We start from the raw sequence: 14,859 nt of genomic DNA, 5'->3' as shown, positions 1-14,859 counted from the left end.
AGTGACTGTGGGGCAGTGGGGGATTTGCTGCGCTGGAAATAGGGTAGGGGTTGGCTTCGGGGGGCAACGATAAGTGATTCCTTCCACTTTCAAACAAGGATGTAAAGCTTCCGACCCATGACCTCCATTCAATAAGCTTCCCTCTGCCCTCTTCCCCCTCTCTCTCTCGCTCTCTCTCTTAAGTTGGGGAAATGATTGGGCCTTCCAAGTGGGGGCCACGCATGAGAGTCTGAGTGCAGCTCCAGAAAAGTTTCCACTTTTAAACGTTACATTCGAATAAGATCTTGTACAAACGAGAGTTGTGTGTGTGGGGGGGGGGGGGGGGGGGGGGGTAAATTTGACCCCAGTTTTCTCAGTGTGGCAACTACAGCTATAGAAAATGCTTCCCCAGGCAGGATGTCACGTAGAGAAGCTCTACGAGGCATTAGAATTCAATACTGGATTTCCTTGGGATGTCCAATTCCTTATGAAGTTAGGTGCTGGGGAATGGAAGTCAGGCCAAACTGAATGGAAGAAGAGGGAGCGGCAGCGAAGGTACTGCTGCTACTTTTTGTCTTCTGGTGGGATCTAACTTGGTGCTCTGTTTGTTTCTTCTGAGCCTCTGTTACTGGTGTTGTCCTTGTCTGCATCGGAGATGCATGTAGCTTATTATTGACCTCCACAAAAAAATAATAAGTTTCCAGCAAGTCATGACAAGGACGCTTTTCTGCTCAATCTTTCACAGAGCCAGGACCTAAACCTATGTGCATGTCCTCTAAGTTCATTCGCATCATGTTCTGCTAAAATTTATGGAAGCGCCGGCAAGCCATGCGCCCGATTGTATCATTACATTAACATTTGCCTGTAACCCAACCAAAGGCATGTTTAGTTCGCAACGGAAGTCGGAGTTGAAACGAATAGATTGGAATGAGAATAAAACGGCTATATTCCTCTGTCACCAGAATCAGAATCGAAATCAAAATTAGATTTGAATACTAGATAAGAGTAGAGATCTGACTTTAGGAGATTACGGCATTTTTATTCCTCTGCAGAATCGTAATGGAAATAGAATTCTCTCCAACCAAACGGCTGGAATGGGAGTCACTCATTCTCATTTCCACTCCAAAGTCCAACTTCCTCCAATGAAACACGCCCTAGATTATTAATAGCACCATAAAGATTTAGAAGGAATCATGAGTACCGATCAAGCACATGTAATGCTTCAATTCATTACCATATATAGCATCTAGGTCCGATTTATCATTTAAGCACTAGTCAACGAGATCTTTATGCTTCCAGGTCATTCTCGCAAGTTGGAAGAAAGGGACTGGCAATTTAGAGTTTGTATGACAGCAGAGGCATTACTATTGGGTTCCAAGGACTTTTTTTTAAGATACCTTAGCATTTGGAACATTGAAAGGCCGGAGAATCCGAGTGGACTTTGCATTGATCGGTAATTGGACGAGTTATTGCGTAAGTTGGTTCTATTCTTTCAGTTCTGATTTCCATGCACGCATCTCCCTACAGCACTCAGAAATGGACCTCCCACGTTGACAAGCTCCACTAGGTGGGTAGTGGACTGATCACCGCGATTCAAGGTTTCATGGACCAGGATGTTTCCACATTTTTGAGCCTCCGATTTAAATTATTGGATACTTTTTTAATGTTCTTTCGTATAGCTGGGGCATCTATTGATGTTTTCTATCGTAATCCCTGCGATTCAAAGCTTTCTTAGCGAGTCACTGCAAACTTTTCCAAAAGCTTTTCCATCAACACATTGGTTTGACAAGCGGAGCGATCCTACGTTGCTTTTCAAAAGGTTCTTTTATGCCTTTGCATGCCTTAAACCTTTCAAAGGTTGAGCTGTAAAATTTGGCCTTCTAATGTTAAGTTTGTGTTTTCTTTATAGACATATGATTGATTGACTGTAGTAGTTGATTGACTAGTCAACCAGCCAGTGGGCAGCTGAACGTAGTGAAAGTTTGCCTTTTTGTTTTGATTGCTAAGTTAGCCCCTGATCAAGACTATTTTGAGTGATTAGGAGTGGGTTAGAGCAACATGACTTCAGAATTTTCTTCTTTTCCTCGAGTTAATTCTCTTTACCCTTTCCAGTCTCCCCTTGCCCTCTTCACTCATGTTACTCTTATAAGGTTCAATACTGCATGCAAGAGATCCATAGGCTAGGAAATTATGCCGTAGGCAGGTACACAAGCCTTATTTATGGTACATGACAAAAACAAGATTTAGAAATACAACTAAGAGTTCAATGACTTAAAGAGCTATGGAAAATGATGAAAAAAAATTAGGAGTTTGCCGTTATAGAAAGCTGACTTCATCAGCCTATTAATGGTTGCCAAGCTCAAAATTGAGGGAGCAAGAAACAGAAGATGCTTCTAGTACTGTTTGCAAGAAATGTATTTGCGATATCCAGTTTCGAGTTCTTTGAGCTGGAGGAGCAGGTTCATTTATGATTTTTTAGGCTGGAATGAGACAAGGTTGGACCCTTGCCTTTTTTTCTTTTCATTATTATGCGTGTGCATGAGCATGCATATAGATAATAGGAGTCCTATAACTATTAATGGAGAAGACCAATGATGTATAACATTCAGATATTAGGAGTGCTAGCTGTATCCCTTCTGTTAACTCATCTGTGCTCCTGCTGCCGCATCAGTCATCACAAAAGTGCTTCACTTTATTGCCATCAATATCAGGAGTTGCAGAACAAAATAATAGAAAGAATGGAGCGCCATCATCCTCCTTCAGAGTCCTACGATCATCATAAAGCACAATTCAGAACACATGCAAGCTCACAGGAGAAAGAAAAAAAAAAGACAATCTTGAAGAAGAAAGAAAACCGGAACGACGTCGATCGTTGGCGATTCATGTGGATGAATGATTCGATATTAACCCTATGTGATGGCTTTTTAACATATCCTCTTAATAGCAGTCACGATAGTCAAGAAAGATGAGGAATGGAAGTAGTAATGGCAAGAAGCTTGTAGGATCCAGAGAAACCACCATTTTTACAGTCCTCGGGATATCAAAATCTGCTTAAGAGGTAGCTCATGTTGTCTTAATTTGATGCATATGATATCAAACACCCTGTCCACTGCCTTCCAATCGATGAACTGCTTATCCAGCATTCTTCCCTCATACCATGCGCCTGCAAGCCTGCTATCACAAGGATAAGGGTGCCAACATCCAAATAGGACCTAATAGTGTAAGTTCAACCCAATTTGATGAATATGATATCAAACACCGAGGCATACATGGAAAGGTGTTGATTGCCATGCAGGACAGTCGGTGGAGTCAGAAATCCTGGTGTTATTATGAATTGTTTTACAGGAAATTGCAGACACCACTGAAAGAGTCATATAATTGAATATGCTCAAACGACAGACCTTTACATGGCTATATAAAATAATTGTCGCTAATCTCTTCCATAGTGGTGAACATCTCTTGCACGATGGTGTTAACTGCGCACATAATATTAATGACCAGTTCGTCAAGGTGGGCTATTTAGAGGGTCACCTTTAAACAACATAATATAAACAAACAAATAAGATGAATCCTGAAATCAAATTGATGCTTTTCTTCCTTTGGTAGGGAAGATGGTGGCACTTTTTAATTTCCTCAATCTAAACCAGTGTGGATGGAAGGAATTGTAATCTAGATCTGGAGAAATCTCTGCTACAGACCTTTATGTAGCTTGATGCCGCTGTTCAGAGATGAGGATTCATTTCAGCTTCCAAAGTAACACCTAAAATCAGTCATGGCGAAGTTTTATGATTAACACAGGGAAGGATACCTCGACAAGGAAATCCATTAAGTTGGACAGGAGCTATATTTACTGAACTTTGCTTTTACTTCTGATCAGCGGACTGAAAAAATCATTGCATTTCTAGATATTGTAAGATTCTAGCAATCCGTAACTGGTCCATGGATATGAACAACAGCCAGCTATTCCATTAGAAAGAAGTGCAGTGAATATTATGTAAACAGAAAATCTCCTATCATCTACAACTAAATAAATACTAATGGTGATTGTATTATCTCCTTATCTCACATGTAGATAATCAGCAAGTTCAAAGTGAACTCGCCTGATGCATGCATCATGGCATCAATTTAAACGATTCTGTTAGCATGAGGGATCGAGAAGCTTTTTGATGGATTGGATAGAAGATCGGCACCCTTCCTTTTAACTTGATAACCGGAAGGAGACGAACGAATGGCCTACACGGATGCATTTTCTGAGGAATTATGCCAGCAAGACATAATTCCGCATTAACGGTCTATAATGAAAAGTTTCCGCCGTCACGCCACACTTTTTGCTTTGCATTTGTTCATGCACTCTCAGGTGAATCCAACCAAGAAATTTCAACCGATTCCCCCCTTGGGCGATTTCATGCGCACCAACTTCCGTACAGCGAGATCATCTTAGAATTTATTCCAGGGGAATATAGATCTCCCCATTTGTCTGCTTATATTGCTCAAGAAATGAGCATTTGGCCCTTCCTGCTAGCCTGACACAGAAAACGAGGCATTGCCGCACCGTCCCTTGCAACCAAATCTCTTAACCATGCTTCCCTGTCGTTCATCAAGCTGCAAACCTAGTAGCCCAAGTAAACCAAAAGAGCGCACTCGCAACAGTTCGCCACTTGTTCCGAGCATCAGCATTGCCTTTTGTCACGGTGCCAGAAACTTTGCACCCTGGGGATTCCCCCTTTATCTTTTTACAATGAAGCATAACGCAGCAGCAAAAGATCTCAGGGGACCCCACGAGCCAAGAGCGCCATGATCAGTGCAGCCAGAGGAGATGATGGGGTTAGCTTCGGCTTCGAACAGGGAGATGGAGAGGAAACGGCGATGCATTTTCCTTTGCCTTCCCTTGTTTTCTTCTTCTTCCTACCCCATTCCGCCAGCCTGCCGAAACAGCTTGGCGTTCGCTCTCGCTGTGGCTCGCGGGGAGAGGTGGATTGGTAGGTCCCAGTCCTCGTCTGCTTTCGTCTTTGACCCCTCTGACTCAGATTCGCTCGTCCTCCTGGTGGACCGGTCATGATAGATGGGTCATTTTCCTTTGCTTTCCGACGAGATCCACCAGGAAAAAGCTGTGGGGATGCAGTTTCTAGGCAACTATTTTGGAGTAAGCAATGAAGAAAGAAGGGTGGTCACTCTCGGAGCCCATCGCATCCTCAGTTATGCATGCTGCAAAGATGCACCGAGCTTTACCTCTAGAAAACTCAGTTCAGTCGCATCCACCAAAACATACAAAGAGCAACACACTATTTATTGGAGAAACAACGTCATGCAGCTGGACTTTCTACTTGCTGAGTCTCCAGCAGGAGGGTCAAAGATGAACTCTTGAAGTCACTGGTTCTTTTGAAACTATAAAAGATATGGACTTGAAAGGGTATTTCAAACAGCCGTTACATTGCATAACATGATTGCACCAAACAAAGAGAGTAGGCAAATCTTCTGCAGCGTTTGATAGAACGGATTCTTATCGAAGGATACCGAAAAATCCTATTTACCAGGGGTGAAGAAAGTAGAGTCAAATGCCATTTTAAACTTCGATGGGCCATAGATGACGGATGCAGCTCGCCAGCCCACAATTTATGGTAAGAAAACACTAATAGCCTGTGCGCTGAAAGCTGCACTAATCTGATCGACAAGACTGTCCTAATCAACGATCCATTTAATTTTGTTCCATTGGGGACCGAAGCCTAACTTCTGCTGACCTCAAATGAAGGTCATGGCCATATCTTTCAAGCTGTGGCACCCTCAGGTCGGTCTCTATAATCGAATCATTAGGATGCCGTGGCATATGATTGAATGGGGACAACCAGAAGAGAAGACTCCGAATACTTGCAAGAGTCAGCAAATTAATTAACAATGATCACATTACTTATTAGCAAAGAAACAGTGATGCCCAAACACACACACACACACATAGCCACAAGAGAGAGAGGCGACAGTAGATATTCTTCAGTTCCTACAAGAGATTCTGATTGCAAGCATCTGATATATTGCACAAATAGCCACAACACAAGCAGCAAAGATAACTCTCTCATGTCCATGGAATACTAAGAAACTCTTAAACATAATAAAGTAGAGAACAGTTGCAAAGCTCCAAGTTTCACATCAAGTTCGAGGCATTGGTCTCGGAGTGCAATCCAAAGATGCACTCGGCTTTCTTCTCCGAGGGCGCAAAAGAAAATGAGAGGTCTCGGCGCACTTCTGAGGCATAGGATGCATCCACGAGCCATCTGAAAAACCACTTTGCTCAGGCCGATCACCGTGTAGCCTTGCTCTTATGCTGATAGAAGATTGATTGCATAAATAATGTTCCATTGATACAACAACATTATATTACTCTCTTCCATGTCTAGATATGCAGATATGCTCCCCCTCTGCTTCTACCACATCAAATCTTTCACCTGCGCAAACAAACGAAAGAGATCCCTGGAAGACCGACTCCTCCTTGCATACGCTGTTTCAAGAACCAAAGCGTAAGGGGAACAGGCGATTAAAAAGAAAAAAAAAATAATGGAGCTATCCCCACTTAATGGCAAGAAGCATGAGAAGTATCTGATGGGTTATGAAAACTGTCCACCAAATTTGCACTCATTGCATTGAATCAAAGCATTGTCCATTTGGACTTGAGCTCCTCAGCCACACCCAGAAAGTAAAGAGGCTGGCTTGTTCTTCTCCCTAGTATCTCTACTGAAAGGCGGAGCTTATAAAATCTCCACAAATGGAGGAGCATCATTCCTACGCCCTGCAAGAGACCGGTACACGTACAACTTCTCAACAGCCTCGCCATCATCTTCCTCAGGTTTGTCCCTGATCCATTCCACCACCAAGTGCGGCAGCCTCTGCGCTACTTCCTTGCAGCCCCTAAGCGAAAGCTTGCAAGATGACATCCACAAGAACCTCATGTTATAGTAATGGTGAATCCCGGAGAGAAGACCTGCATCCCCGAAAGGGCTGTCCCTGATCTCAAGCTTCTGCAATTTGGGGCACCCCTCGAGCACGTACCTGAGACCCAAGTCGCTGTTCCCCGCGAAGGCCACCGAAAGGGTCCTCAACAGCTTCCCATACATTCCGATGTACCCAAACGCCTTGTCGGTCAGCAGGCCGGACACGGCAAGCCGGGTGAGCTTCTTGCAGTTCATGACGATGGCCCCAAATCCCTCGTCCATGGGTTCCCTGGTGAGGTGATCAGGGCGGTGGCGGCCCATGATGCAGAGGCGGAACACGACCAGCTCCTGGCAATTCTCGGACATGGTCGCCACAGCAGCATTCGTCATTCTTTGGCAGAAGTATAGAATCGAGCGGAGCTTCCGACATCCCTGCGAAATTGCAACGAGACCTACATCCGATACAGAGCCCTCGGAGTCCTCTGTGACATCTAAGGGGAAGACCCGGAGCTCGCGGAGGTCCTTGCACGTCGCAGCCACCACCTGAAGCCCTTCATCGCCAACGGTGTCAAGAACCTGCAATGACACAGCTCGTATTTTTGATCAACAACCAGTTGAATCCAAAAGGAGGCAGGTCGAAGGAAGGAAGGAAGGAAGAAGACGATACCCAGAAAGTCTGGAGATTATGGCAATGAATGATGACAGGCTTGAGCTGCTCGGCGGTGATATCGGCGTAGCTGAGGTTGAGAGAAGCGAGGTTGGCACAAGCAGGGCAGATGGCAGGGAGGTACTCGGGGGCAAGGTCCCGGAATCCCGAGAGACACACCAGCGACCTGGAGGCGGCGAAGGCCGCCTCCAGGTCGGCGACCTCCACCTCCCCTCCACCGCCCCCGCCCTCCCCGAAGGACCCGGTGCCGAGGTGGGTGAGCTGCGGCGCCCGCTCCATGAGACGGCGGAGATGGCCGACGGAGACGTGCTGGTTCACCCGCAGCCTCCGGAGGGAGGGGGAGCGGGCCACGAGCGCCTCCAAGGCATCCAAGTTCACCGCGCATCCCACAAAGTCGAAGACGAGCGACTCCAAGCTCGTCGTCGAGAATCTCGACACCCAGTCCACCATCTCCTCCTCCTCCTCCTCCACGTCGTTTTCTATCAGATCCAGCACTCGGAGGTGCCTTAAAAAAACAAGAAAATCCATCAATCCCATAAATCTTTCGTTACTACGAGTACTAGGGCTAGGGTTTCGGCTGGAGATGTAATTGAACTGGATCTGATTAGGTGATTCCTGTTTCGTATTTGATTGCATAATGATACCTGCAGTGCTCGGCGATCGCGGCGAGGCCGGCGGTGCCGAAGCCGTCGCAGCAGATGAGGGTGAGGTCGCGGAAGGTGGGGAAGGAGAGGGCGAGGAGGGAGAGGTCGGCGTCGGAGATGGACATCCGCTTGAGGCAGAGGCGCTCGAGCCAGGGGTAAGCGGGAGCGAGGGCGGCAAGCCAGGGGTAGAAGCCGGCGCCCCACCTGGGGGGCACGAGATTGAAGTCAGCGAAGCGGGGCTTTCCCTTGAGGACGAGCGCCCGGACGCGGCGGAACCGCTCGACGGCGCGGGCCGGGGACACGGCGTAGCAGTTGCCGATGAAGAGGTCACGCCGGGTCTGGGCCTCGGCGCGGCACCACGACCGGCACACCAGAGAGACCGCGTTCCTGTCCCGGCGGGAGTCTAGGAACTGGAGGACATTCTCAAGGACGTTCTCCAGGACCTGGTCGGAGAACGGCGGTGGAGGGTTGGCGCCCCCACCTCCTCCTCTTCCAGGATCCGGCGACCGCCGCTTTTCTTCTCCTCCTCGTGTCTCGTCCTCCTCGTCCTCTGACATCTCGGACGCCCTCTTCTCCTCCCTCTCTCTCTCTCTCTTCAGACTAGAGAGAGATGCAGAAGAAACGAAAAAATTATTATTATTTTATTATTTCATCATCATTATGGGAACGTCGAAGAAGAAGGAGAAGGAGAAAGGGAGGAGTCTAGTTTTAGGAGGTGGGGAGGGAGTCATACTCTTCGTGAATTAGAGATTAAAATTATTTGATCGAGATCCATGGGAGAAGAAAGAAATGTAAAGACGGAAAACAGAGAAGCATACACATGGAGAGGGAGAGGGAGAGGGAGAGGGAGAGGGCTCATGGCCGGCCTGGTCTGGCCTTCCGGAGTTTTGAAAGGCTTTATTTTGTTTATATATTTGGTTACTACTACTCCTTACTCAAGACTCCACGCTGCCGTCTGTGCCTCTCCCTGTTGGAATTCCCCTGCTCCTCCCCACTGCAATGTCCAAAATACCTAGTTCTCCAACTCTATTATTTGGCCTTTTTATGCTTCGCGAGTTTATTTTATCTTCAATTTAATCAAAATGGCTTTTCTTAATTAAGTTGAGATGCATAATTTAATTGTTTTTTAATTGTTGTATATTGACGAAATTGGACTTTTGTATTGATTATATATATACAAACAGTTTGATAAAAATGTCTGCATCTCTTTGTTTTTTTGGTTTAATATGGTTATCTTTTATTTCCACTTGAAGCTTTTGTTACTCGCTATCACCATTCTATTATAGATGTTTTCTCTCTCCTTTGGTTAAGAAATATTGATTTTTTTCTTTAAAATATAACAAGTTTCTTATTATTTATTACTTTGAGCTTGATTCTCCTATTTTATTTTACTGCTTCTCTATGTTACCTGCTTTTTTCTCTGTGTCAATTCCCCCTCATTTTAATGAATCCAAGCTCTTATAAAATATATAATTTAGTTTTACTCATACTCTAAATTTTTTTGTGTTTATGGTGCTATCATATTTGTATTCCTCTATTTGGAGATAAAGAAGCCGAGAGATGCATTTTGAAGCTCCAAAACAAGAAAAAAAAAGTGCGAAAACAGAAGCTCCAAAATTCTGTCTAGGAAATAAATAAATGTCATTCTCTTTAGAAAAGATAGAGAGAGAGCATTTTTTTTTTGGCTTTGAGTGGTTTTGTGTATTGGGCTAAAAGGAGGGTATTCCTGGAAGAGGGTGCTCATTTTTTTTTCTTTTTTTCTTTATAATTTTTTTTTGAGGCTTTTTTTTTCCTGAAATTGGTAAAGATGTTTGCTTGTTATTGGATACATTCCCTTTAACCTCTCTCTCTCTCTCTCTCTCTCTCTCAAAAGTATTGCCTGAAGTAGTAGAAAAGAGAATAGAAAGAGAATGGATTTTATGATCTCATCTTCTTTATCATTATTTTGGTGTTACTTTTTCATCAATCAACTCCTGCTCAAAATTTGATTATAAGAATATTTTTGGTTATGCAATGAGCATAAGTTATGATCATATCTCAACTTGTTAACATTTTATTGAAATACTAGGACTTGAGGAGTCCATATGTTTATCATGAACACATAGATATGAATGACTCATGCTAATAGATATGTTTATATCTTTATAAATTTGAATAATGGTTCATCATAGTTCCTCCTTTTTGTAGGGTTAGATGGCAATAATCCAACTTATTGAGGCATAATACACCTCTAGCTCCCTTTGTGGTTAAAAAAACAATTGATTTTCACAAGCAATAAAGGCAAGCACATTGGCAAGTAAATTACTTTCATCCAAGGGTACAGTCCACATGAAAGTTAAAGTAAGTTGTCAAATCATAGAAATCAACCAAAATCAAATACTTCAAAGGAACTATAGTTTTTATTTTAATCATGTCTACCGGAACCTTTAGGTCAGTCTCCTTACCATTATGTCAGTTGAGGAATTAAAACTGAAAATATTTCTTAGTATTCTCAAATTCCGACGAGAAAAAAATGTGCTCTAAATGGGTTGTTGCAGCGGAAGGCTATTAGTTATTTGATTGCATGGTTTTTGGTGCGAAGCTGAGAGCTGCCTGGGCGGATCTTCGACACGCTTAGCATGTGCTTTCAGCTAGTTCAGTCATCTCGGAGGATCACTCGACTACGTTCATCAGATAGATTAAGAGAAATCCGAGGGTCGTTGCTGCTGATTATCTCTTGATTCGCGATATCTGAATGATGATGATAAATGGAGGGATGGTCCAGGCGAAGCATGTGTTTAGAGGAGCCAATGGGGTTGTGCATTGAGTGGCCACGTACGTGGCTAACTATGCCAGTAACACCCTATGGGCAGAAGATGGGGAGTTACTTCGAGAGCTCTGTGATATTTTGTTTTCCAATTTTGTTGGATACATCAGTATACGTATTGTATGAATCATCCGGTCTAGCAAAAAAAAATGAAGAAGAAGAAGAGTTGTTTTTCCAAGGTTGACGGTAATGATAGGTTTTATTTTTGGTTTTGTGTATATCTCTTGTGACAGGACATTTAGCATTAAATTAGGATCCTTTCTTCTTTTTTTTTTTTTTTTAAGGCTGGCTATCAGCCTAGCATCAACATTTCACGTTTCTCTTTCCACCTTTCTCATTCCGGCTTGGGATCAGTCACAATCTTGCGATAAAAGTAGAGCTAGTTAGATGAGGCGGAGAGGCGTCTCAGAAATATTATATGATAGATACATACTTTCGAAACTCAAGAAAAATTTTATAGAATAACATCTAGGACTACTATGTTGTATGGCTTAGAATACTAGGAAATAAAAAAGTGCACAAAAAAAATTGAGTAAGAAGAAGTAAAAATATTAAGATGGATATATGTTAAATCTATAAAATATAAAATAAGAAATAAATGTATCAGAGGAGCTAGTCTAAATTAAGAATAAAGAAGTGTAATATCGATAAAGATTATATAGACATATACAAGGTAGATATAAGGTGGTTTTTGTAAGGGGAGATGCTTTGGTTTATGTTAGAGATAATAAAGAAAGAAGGGAAGATCCATGAAAGTTGTGAGAAAGCATATGAAGAAATTTGGAGGAACATTGAAAAAGGTTGTAACTAAAAAACTTAGCGGATGAGGATTCATAAAACTGATCTCAAATAATTGGGATAAGACTAGATAGTTATTGATGAGGCCGAGGATATCTTTTGGACCCCAGGGCTCAGACCTCACTGGGCTGAAATAGTAAAGGCGACTGCTTCTTCTCAGAGGTATTGTCCGCTTCGAGAGGGATTTCATAGTCTCTTCCCCTCTTACGGTTTTGCCCCACAAAAGACGTCTCTGAAGAGAAAAGGATAATCCCCCTCCATTTATGGAACAGACATCTCCGCTATTTAATCGATGTGGGACTAAGTCCGAGACCCTTTATTCCCACAACATAGCCCCCCCAGCGGAGGGGTCTGTGCCGGGGTCAAGGACTCTCAACGAAAGCACCAATGATGAGGCCGAGGGTATCCCCCAGACTTCAGGGCTCAGTTTCCACTATTTTGAAACAGCGGAGGCGAATGCTTCTTCTCAGAGGTATTGCCCGCTTTGGGAGGGGTTTCATAGTCTCTTCCCTCCTTTCGCCGCAGAAAAGGCGTCTCTGAAGAGAAAGGGATGGCCCCCCCTCCATTTAAGGAACATACCTCTCTATTATTTAGTCGATGTGGGACTAAGTCCGAGATCCTTTATTCCTACAACAGTTATGGTTATATTTTAGGATATTTTTATCACTTGTATTGGTGATAATTTCATAGTTGCTCGAGCTTAAACCGAGTTAAAAGAGTTATATCTATCAACCCTTATTTAAATATATAGCAGGTCTCTATTATTTGAAGTTGTTAATCTGGAAAATGAACGGCAACTACAAGGTTAATGTTAAAGTTAGTATGCACTTAAATCGATCTAAACTTTTTGCAGTTGCATTTTGTTTAGTTATAGTAGCCACTTATAAAGGGGTAAGGCTTGTTATTAGACTGGATAAAGGAAAAATAGATTATACTCTTATCCAATAAGATTAGACTAGACCTTTTCTTCCAAAGGGATTTCAACTTTTTTCAGTTAAGTTGTCTAAGACAATATTTATACATGATGAATTAGTGTAAAATATCATATAATTCTGAATTAATTCAAAGCTCAAAAGAAACCGGTTTTTGTTAAAAATGCCAAGAGGCATCACGATTCCTAGAGCCAGCAGGGGGCTTGATTAATTACAAGAACCATGTTTTTAGGTATGGACATGGTATAAATAAAGGTGTTGATATTAAATTCTAGGAGATAAATAAGAATTTAATAACTACTATTCTATATATGGAGCTTTTATTTGTATGCAGTGATTTTACATTCTGCATAGAAGGGGACAAAATGGTCCATAACAATTGTACCACTCCAAGACATTTCCTTCCATAATCCATTATTAGATCTTATCCAATATTTTTTATATCGAGTAACCAATTGACTCCAAAAGTTTAAGCTAATAGCAAAAGAATATGGTAATCCGTACAAACATGTATAACTCTACATCGAGTAGAATTTGGATACTTATACAGGCCAAAAAACTCAAATAACACCTTCCAATTATTCTTTTTGGATAAGATCCTAAATCGTGACAAATGATATTAGAGCGAAACTGACTTGTGGCCCATATGAACTAGGAAACAATGCAACACGGATCTATTGAGACTAACTAGAGACTAATCATGGTATTCATAATTAGATTTATGGTATTTGTGAATAGATTTGAATGGATTTAGACTCTCAACCTAGTAAATACTCTAGATGGGAGCATATGAGGACCCATCGGACGTATATTTAGTCTTGTATCGGTTATGTATTGGACAGATATAGGTTACTTATAGAAGACCAAGAACCCAAATAATACTTTTCGACTAGTCTTTTGGATGAGATCCTGTGTCGTGAAAGTCAATAATCCATATCAGACTTAACATCTCCCAACATATGTGGCCCAAACCAAGCATATGAAGGAAGGGACTATAATGATTGAAACAACTCAAGATAATAAAAAAAATAATTAGTCTGGAGGAGATTTAAATTTATAAACTTCAACAAATTAAGCTCTAATACTATGTTAACAAAACAATTGACCCTAACTTAAGTTGATAGGAAAGGGTCAATAATATATATCAAGCTTAACACACTCAAAGTCTAGTCAATAGATTAATAAAGCAAATATTATAGTTATAATCCTCATGTTCTCTCTTTATAGCATGGGATTTATTTGAGATTAAGAAGAGATTGGAAAAGAAAAACAAATGGAGGCAGTTTATTCTTCTAATATAAAAAGGGAAACCTTGGATTAGTTTATTTAAATGCCACCTTCTCTTTTGTTTATTTAAATGCCATAATTTTGTTGATAGCTAAAGTCCTGGAGTCACGCATCAACATCTGTCTCTTTCATTGAAATGCATCAACATCTATCATTTGCATCATCTTCTATGCTAAACTAAAACTCCCTCTGCCTGTGAGGCTCCGGATCGCTCCATATTACCAAAACACTGAAATGAAGGGGGCTGTCTTTCCATCCAAATCAGTGCGTTTTCCAGCTCTAAGATATTTAAACTACCAAAAAAAATAGAGAGAGAATTTTTCCCGTCCCCAACTGCTTATTCTTTCAATTGTTTTAACTTTAGAAAATATCTCAGGCATTCGTTCAAGACACCCTTCCTCTTATATATTATCATGACCAAAATTTTATCATCCATATATTCTTACATTCTTGTGAAGACTAACATTCCGATAGGATCACAATACCACCATTCCGTAAATTATTCTGTAATACTTCAAACAAAAACCAAAGTAAAGTTTCTAGCCGAATGAAAAAAAAGAGAGGAAGAAGAAACCAGCTTTGGTCGGTGTCCACTTTTTCGTTTTATGAGTACACATAGGACCAAAAAAATAATATCTTTATATTTCAGGACTGGTGGTAGTACATAGATGATTGGATTCTTCCCCACCAATAATATCAGCTGCCCAACTTTATCTTAATCTTGAATTGCCCATCGTACCTGATACCGCTGTACTAGGACCGGAAATGAATAGAATGTAGATGAAATATTAATATATTTATATTTATATTTTTTTAAAAATATAGA

At 41.9% G+C, this 14,859-nt stretch overlaps 1 protein-coding gene across 1 annotated transcript; it reads right to left on the bottom strand.

The window, feature by feature from the left end:
• Window positions 1-5,942: 5,942 nt before the first annotated feature.
• On the bottom strand, window positions 5,943-9,155 carry LOC103701789 (transport inhibitor response 1-like protein). Its single transcript, XM_008783960.4, has 3 exons — window positions 8,211-9,155; window positions 7,567-8,071; window positions 5,943-7,475 (listed from the first exon to the last, which is right to left on the bottom strand). The coding sequence occupies exons 1-3, from the start codon at window positions 8,765-8,767 to the stop codon at window positions 6,717-6,719; spliced, it is 1,821 nt and encodes a 606-aa protein (XP_008782182.2). The 5' UTR covers window positions 8,768-9,155; the 3' UTR covers window positions 5,943-6,716.
• Between the last annotated feature and the right edge of the window lie 5,704 nt (window positions 9,156-14,859).

This window comes from Phoenix dactylifera, chromosome 9 (genome assembly GCF_009389715.1).
Source record: "Phoenix dactylifera cultivar Barhee BC4 chromosome 9, palm_55x_up_171113_PBpolish2nd_filt_p, whole genome shotgun sequence".
NCBI classification, from domain to species: Eukaryota; Viridiplantae; Streptophyta; class Magnoliopsida; order Arecales; family Arecaceae; genus Phoenix; species Phoenix dactylifera.
The sequence above is the reverse complement of the archived record's forward strand: the minus strand, read 5'-3'. Positions and strand labels throughout refer to the sequence as shown.

Coding starts and splice junctions, on each gene's coding strand:
- LOC103701789 (XM_008783960.4), bottom strand. CDS start 8,767: ATGTCAGAGGACGAGGAGGACGAGACACGAGGAGGAGAAGAAAAGCGG. Junction 8,072..8,210: donor GCGATCGCCGAGCACTGCAG/GTATCATTATGC, acceptor TGTTTTTTTAAG/GCACCTCCGAGTGCTGGATC. Junction 7,476..7,566: donor ATAATCTCCAGACTTTCTGG/GTATCGTCTTCT, acceptor GTGTCATTGCAG/GTTCTTGACACCGTTGGCGA.